We start from the raw sequence: 7,074 nt of genomic DNA, 5'->3' as shown, positions 1-7,074 counted from the left end.
GCTGCGGCGCTGGCACGGGACGGCGGGCAACCCCTGCTGACGCGGGCACGCGGGGGTTCCTCCGCCGCGGATCCGGGGGCACGTGGGCAGCGGGCAGACGAGCAGCCGCCCTTGGCACGCGGTCCAGTCGCTCACAGCCCCCAGCTCTGGCCTACACACACCAGCGCCGTCCGCGCCTCGAAAGGCAGCGTGAAAAAAAGAAAAGAAAAGAAAAGAAAAGCGAGTAAAAATGGGACGGCGGCGCCTTTAAGAGCGAACCGTCGGACACGCCTGTCGCAAGGGTCGGAACGTTGAGAGTCGTGACGTTCCAGCCGCGCCTGCGCGCTGCGCCGCTCCCCGCCCACGTGTGCGCCGCTCGCCATGCCGAAGGCCAGGCGGGCCAAGGGGAGCGCGGGCGGAGCCTGCCCCTGGCCGAGCAGATCCTGCAGGGCCAGGCCGTGCGGCCCAGCCGGAGGACGAAGAGGCGCGGCGCGGCCGCGGAGGCGGAGGACGAGTATGTGGACGAGAAGCTGTCGCGGAAGATCCTGGAGCAGGCGCGGATCCAGCAGGAGGAGCTGGAGGCCGAGCACTGCCCGGGCCGGGGAGCCGCGCCGCCGAGGAGGACCACGGTGCTGGGTGAGCGGGGGGCGGCGGCGGAGAGCGAGCCGCTGCCGGCTTTTCCCTCGGCGCCCCCGCCCTGAACGCCGGGGCCGGTCGTGGCCCCGTGGAGGCGGTGCCGCCTGCCGGGGGCGAGGAGGGCAACCCCGGCACCGGCCCGTGCTGTCCCGGACCGGCCTTCTCGCCCCTTTGGCCCATGCTCTGTCCCTGCAGGGTGTGACCTCCTCCCGGAGAAGGTTCGGGCTGCAAGGGACCTCACGGGATCCCCTCTGCTCTGGCGGGAGGGGCATTTTGTGTGTAGCCTTATTTCTCCCCTTCCCACAGATGCGGGGCCCAGCCCCCCGTGGGTCTTGTTTTCTGAGCAGCAAAGTCCTGCAAGAAATCTGTGCCTGAGCAGGGACCGAATCCCTGCTTCTCGAGTCCATCCGGTCCCTGGCTTTATTTGCTGGGTCCTTGAACCCGAAATTCTCCCTGCCCTAAATCATCACGGGCTCTTCCTGTGTATTGATAAACAGCCACTGACCTAGGGCATGGAGGGCATGGATTCCCACTGGGATTGATTGGTCAGGTGTGCTCCTTGAAGACACAAGGGGCAAGCCGTGGGTTTATATTCCATTTTAATAACATAAACAGGGAGTAGGGAGGGTCAGACATGCACCAGACACCCCTCGGTACTCCTCCTGCTACGACTGAGATCATCCCCTGCATCAAACTCCCTTCTAGCCAGGCTCTGTAGCCGCCTGCATCCGTGCTCCTGCTTAGCTAGCACGCCAGCCTGTTTTTTGTCACCGTAAATGGCATTGCTGTGCAGTCAAACCTAGCCGACTTTGCTGAATGGATGTCCTTCTGTCATACTAGTGATGTTTTAGACTAGGGCCATCTGCTAGGCCAGGAGGCTGTAGCTCTGGGACAGACTGCGTTCACTGCAAATACTGACACTCTCCAGCCTCTCAACAAAGAGCATTGGAAAGAAATTATTTAGATTCTGACTTGGGAACTTGCTGAATGTATATGTGGCCGTTAAAAAGCATAGAATCCTAGAAAATTAAAGTTGGAAGGAACCTCGGGAGGTCATCTAGTCCAGCCCCAGCAGCATGTGTCAACCTAAAGTAATCCTTGGACGCTGGAAATCTGAAAACCTTTTATTTGCTGTTACCTGGAACATCTAAGCTAACTGAAAGACCAAAGAGAAATATGATATCTTGTATATTAAAGTTGGCCCCCACGTGTGATGTCAAAGGCGTGTGTGAATGCATGGACCTATAAGCTCAGCCCCTGAGGCAGCTTTCCCTGTGTCTGTGGGCATCCATCCTGAAACAAGGTTTGGGGGAGGGAAAAGTGTTTAAAAATAGGGCAGTGCTGTTGCAAAGCCACAGGAAAAGCAGGGGGAACTCGGGTGCACAGGAAGGATTGGGAGCTGCTTAATAACTCTCTAATCATTGGAACTTCAGGTTGGCAGGGTCTCTCTCAGTGATGGTGTGCTCTGTTTAATCAAATGTGGGTGGCAGTCCTCATTGTCTTCAGCCAAGGCCCTGGCAGTCTCTGGTGCCCGTCCCCTTGGGCTGTTGAACTTCTTCACCTTGACCTCTCAAACCACTCATCGCTATAGAAGAGGTGATGAGAGACTACAGTATGGAGAACCAACTGGTCCAGCACAAAGGTGCTTAGTTTTCCAATTTGTCCAAGCCTAACCATGCCTCGTTGGGTTCAGGATCTGCATCTCGTGATGGGGATTCCGACGCAGAGGACGATGACGAGTGGCCCACGCTGGAGAAGGCCACGTCCGTGCCGAAGGAGGAGTATTGTGAAGAGGTGACGGTGAACCCTGAGGATGAGAGAGCCATCGAGATGTTCATGAACGCGAATCCACCGCTAAGGTAGAAAATGAGCTGCAGTGTGGCGCTTCTGAACAGCGAGCGGTATCTTCTGCCACTATGCGGCACTGGAATAGGGTTAATGTTTCATGGAAGCACGTGGATGAGGGTGGCTGCCTAAAGTGTTGTTTCCTGCCTGCAGCTGGGGAAACTGAGGCTTGGAGAATTGACTCATTCAAGCCCGTAAAGGAAGGCTGAGGGAGGGCTAGGAACAGCCCGGGAGTCCTGATGGCCCCTTTCTGGGTGCCAAGCAGCAGATAGTACTCCCTGTTGGAGAACTGATCCATGTGTGGCACAAACTCCCTGTTCCTAAACACTGTGTGCAGTACCTGAGATCAGGGCCCAGTTGTTATTGGGCAGGAGGCAATCCCAGCCCCAAGATCTGACAGTCTGAAAAGTTAAGACGTGTAAAGCACAGAGGGGGAAACAGATTCAGGAACTGACTTGCCCAAGATCCACAGTAACCCTGTGGCAGATCTTAGACTACAACTGGGGTCTCCTGAAGCCTAGTCTAGGGCTCGGTGCCCTAGAGCAGGGGTGGTCAGCTCGTCGTGACGTGTGTAGCCTGTGTTTGTGGCAGGCAGCAGATTGGGGAGGGAGCAGAGAGCAGAGCAGCAGGTCGGGCAGGAGGGGAAAACTGAAGTGGCACCTGGAAAGGTGCAGGGTTTCAGCCGTGCCATGCATGCCAAAACGGTTGTCCCCCACTGCACTAACCTGTTCTGCCTTGACAAAGAGCAGGCTTCTTGCATCCATTTCCAGAGCTAATTCCAACTTGTTTTCTTTCTCTGTGTTTGCCAGGAGAACCCTAGCTGATATCATCATGGAGAAGATCACGGAGAAGCAAACAGAGGTGGAGACGGTTATGTCAGAAATATCGGGCCTCCCTATGCCCCAGCTTGACCCCCGGGTGCTGGAGGTTTACAAGGGTGTCAGAGAAGTAAGAGTTGTTATAGCATAAACCAGTATAACCAATATAAACCAGACCCAACGGCCATTGTGGCTGATGTTCTCTGTCTTGGTGGCTTATGATGAAAAGGTCTCTTTGCTTGCTACGGATGTGGCCGTTCATTTGCTACAGCCTCTTCTAAGATGGCTGTTACGGTGCTGTGTAGCACTTCAGAGTGATTCAGAAGACGGTGAATTCTGCAGATGCTCCTCTTCCACCGTAACGGCTCTAGGCAAATATATTGATTAGGGCTGTGTGTTGAGAGGCTTTTTACTGCTGAGCTGGGGGTAGGTTACCAGATTCTGGAGCTGATGCTGAAATTCTTTCACGATGAGGAGCCTGGAAAAGTTTGCAAGTGGAGGAGAGTTTCAGTACAGTTAGTGCAGACTGGCATTGATGCCATGTCCTCAGGCTTTTCTGGGTGTTTTCTCATGCTCTGTTTCTTCCCAAATAGAAACACAGCTGTTCACCTAGCACCTCTCACTGAAGGGGTGGGAAGTACTTTTCAAGTATTACAACCTCCAGACTGCTGTGTCTGGAGTTGGCAAGTTGCCCTAGCCCTTTAACAGCCATTCACTCTTAGTTGCTCTGTCTTTCTCAAGGTGATGCATTAAATTAGTAACAGACTGTGGAAAGCCTGTAGTAGTCCCCTATCCTAACCGCTAGTATTCACTCACTTTTTTTTTTAAGGTGCTGTCCAAGTACAGGAGTGGCAAACTCCCCAAGGCATTTAAGATCATCCCCGCTCTGTCTAACTGGGAGCAGATCCTGTACATTACAGAGCCAGAAACATGGACAGCAGCTGCCATGTATCAGGCAACCAGGTAAAATGCAATCACTTTGCCTTTGCAAAAGCTGGCTGATTTGGGGGCATTTACAGCAGAAGCTTCCATTAGTGGATACTAACTGGCAACAACCATTATACATGTCGTGGGAGATGGGTGAAGCTCAGACGATTGCTTGGGTGCAGTGAAGTGTCTGGAATGGAGGGTGAGAGTTCAGTTATTCCCCACACCCTTGTTCCTGCCAGGATTTTCTCATCTAACCTGAAGGAGAGGATGGCCCAGCGGTTCTACAACCTGGTGCTGCTCCCTCGTGTGAGGGATGACATTGCTGAATACAAGCGCCTCAACTTCCACCTTTACATGGCTTTGAAGAAGGCCTTGTTCAAGCCAGGTGCCTGGTTTAAAGGTAAAAGGAAACTGGGGTGCAGGAGGGGCTGGGCTGACTTCCAGCACAGCTACCTCATGCAGAAAGGCAGGGGCTGGACTCTCTGCATGTTCCTTATTCCCCGGTGTCATTAGAAATGGTGTAGGAGAGACTTGGGTGGAGGACTCGGTATTTTCTTGCTGTCTTTGGCCTCATGGAAACAACATTTCTTATCCACGGCACAGCCGAGTTCTGCACACGGTGACCCCAGGTGCCTTGAGAGTTAAAAAGAGGGAGGAATATGAACATAAGTGTAAGATGGGAACAAGAAAGTAAGAGGTAGAAGGGCTTTTTGGGTGCAGAAGAGAAGACTCGTGAACCAGCAGCTGCCAGATCACAATATTCCATCACCAAAATTTAATTGGCATCACAGATTATTTGAGCGCCCTCAAAAAAAAAAAAAAAAAAAAAAAGACCAAGCCATCAGTTCTGTCAGGGGTGGGCTCTGCCTCTGGCAGGCTCTCAAGTAGTTAGAGGTTGGGTCTGGATCTACCTTCCTGTCTTGCAGTGAAGAGAATGAGGCTGGTGCTAAGGGAATACCAAGGCAGAGGAATGAGACTACGTTGTAGCTGCAGCCGTGTTCAGTCTGCCCCATGTCCAGAGTGGATGCCCAGGCAGGAGGCACTGACACATCTCACTGCGATTTCTTTCTTGTGGCTTGGACAGGCACACAGATTGGGAGTAGGAGGGTGGGGGGAACCAAACTGGAGCCTGAGGCTGAGAGCCCCCCAGCTCCATGAATAATGTGTTTTTTAACTCTTCCTCCATGCCCATTCCAGGGATCCTGATTCCCCTGTGCGAGTCGGGGACCTGCACGCTGCGGGAAGCCATCATTATAGGGAGCATCCTCACCAAGTGCTCCATCCCTGTGCTTCACTCCAGGTACCGTGGGGCTGGCCGGGCTGTCTGCTGGGCACATGGAGGGACGGGGATGGACGCGTTCTGCCACCCTCCAGGGAATCCTGTAGGAACGCCAGGGACCTGCCAGAAGCTGCGCCTGTCCTTTCATAGGGATTGGAAAGGCCTTCTAGCTCCCACCTGCTCTAGGCTTGCGTGGGTCCTTCCAGGGCTGTATCCAGTCCCGCCACTTCCCAGGAGACCCCCGTCACCATTCTAAAAGCTCCCCTTGCAGGAGACTTCTTTATATCAGGAGGCACCCTTAAGCTCCAGCCACACTTTGCCCTAGCTCAGCACATCGCCAGCCACCTTTGCAGTGTTCGCAAGTATGTCGCATACTTGCCTTCTCATTTAGTGCCCAGTCCATTGGGAGTGGCAGAAGTGAGCACTAGGCAAGACCAGGCTGCTATGGTTACTTTTGCTGCCAGCTCTCCAAGAGTACAGGATCAAGGAGGAGTCAGCGTGCATAGTGGCAGGGCACACAGCCAGACTGTCCATTACTTCAGAGCAGGCTGGCATGTACCACCTACCCAGCCATGTGGCCTTGTGGGAATATGTGCTTATTTGCTGGGATGGGAAGGAAGAAGGGGGCTGCCCACTCCAGTGCCCTTGCAGCCAATGGCCCTGTGTGGCTCCCTGGCTCTCCTAGGGGTTAAGGGAGAATGGCTGGCGGTGCAGGGCCTCGTGCCCAGCTCTAGAACAGAGGGGTCGGGACAGCCTCCACCCCATGGGGCAGATCTCTTCAGCTGGGGAGGGTTTGGCAGGCACCTGCCTCAGGCCTACCTACTTCTCCATGCATACTTGGACTCCGCTGTCCCCTTGCAGCGCGGCCATGCTGAAGATCGCCGAGATGGAGTACAGTGGCGCCAACAGCATCTTCCTGCGCCTCCTCATCGACAAGAAGTACGCGCTGCCCTTCCGTGTGGTGGACGCCCTGGTCTTTCACTTCCTGGCCTTCCGCAGGGACCAGCGCACCCTGCCCGTGCTGTGGCACCAGTGCTTCCTGACCTTCGTCCAGCGCTACAAGGAGGACCTGTCCTCGGAGCAGAAGGAGTCGCTGCTGGAGCTGCTCAAGTTCCACTGCCACCCGCAGATGTCACCCGAGATCAGGAGGGAGCTGGTGAACTCCAAGACTCGGGATGTGGAAGGGCTGCAGCCGATGGCAATGGAGTGAAGGCGGGCAACAGCAGGGAGGCAGAGATTCCTTCCATCAGTAAGAAGCTGCAGCCCGGGGCTGTCTTATTGCTCGTCCCTGGCTGGAGAATCTACCTGGATGAGAGCAAGGTGCCCTGCTTGGGAGCTAAACCTTTAGACTCAGCTTGGGAGTGTACATCTGCCACGGGGATCCCAAGACTGCCTCTGTCTTGCCCAGCAGGTGAGAACAGGCTGGGTTCTCTCCATCTAGGCTTACCCTACCCTTCCTCCAGCTTGAGCGGTGGAAGCTGCCTGGCTCAGGTCTGAGCAGTGATGATAATCGGTGTGGTGCTGGGGGGAGAGCAGAGGGATCTGACCTGTTCCTGTGTCTGAATAAAACCTGTTCCCTGTACCTTC

At 54.8% G+C, this 7,074-nt stretch overlaps 1 protein-coding gene across 1 annotated transcript; it reads left to right on the top strand.

Annotated features, from left to right (window-relative positions):
* Nucleotides 1-227: 227 nt before the first annotated feature.
* On the top strand, nucleotides 228-7,074 carry BYSL (bystin like; the record flags this gene model as incomplete). Its single annotated transcript, XM_019546488.1, has 7 exons — nucleotides 228-615; nucleotides 2,309-2,474; nucleotides 3,270-3,408; nucleotides 4,108-4,241; nucleotides 4,448-4,608; nucleotides 5,406-5,508; nucleotides 6,349-7,074. Coding segments are annotated over 7 exons (1,440 nt in total), but the record flags the coding sequence as incomplete, so codon positions are not given.

This window comes from Crocodylus porosus, unplaced genomic scaffold, assembly GCF_001723895.1.
Source record: "Crocodylus porosus isolate Cpor-Errol unplaced genomic scaffold, CroPor_comp1, whole genome shotgun sequence".
NCBI lineage: Eukaryota > Metazoa > Chordata > Crocodylia > Crocodylidae > Crocodylus > Crocodylus porosus.
Note: the sequence above shows the minus strand (reverse complement) of the source record. Positions and strands in the feature narration are given on the sequence as shown.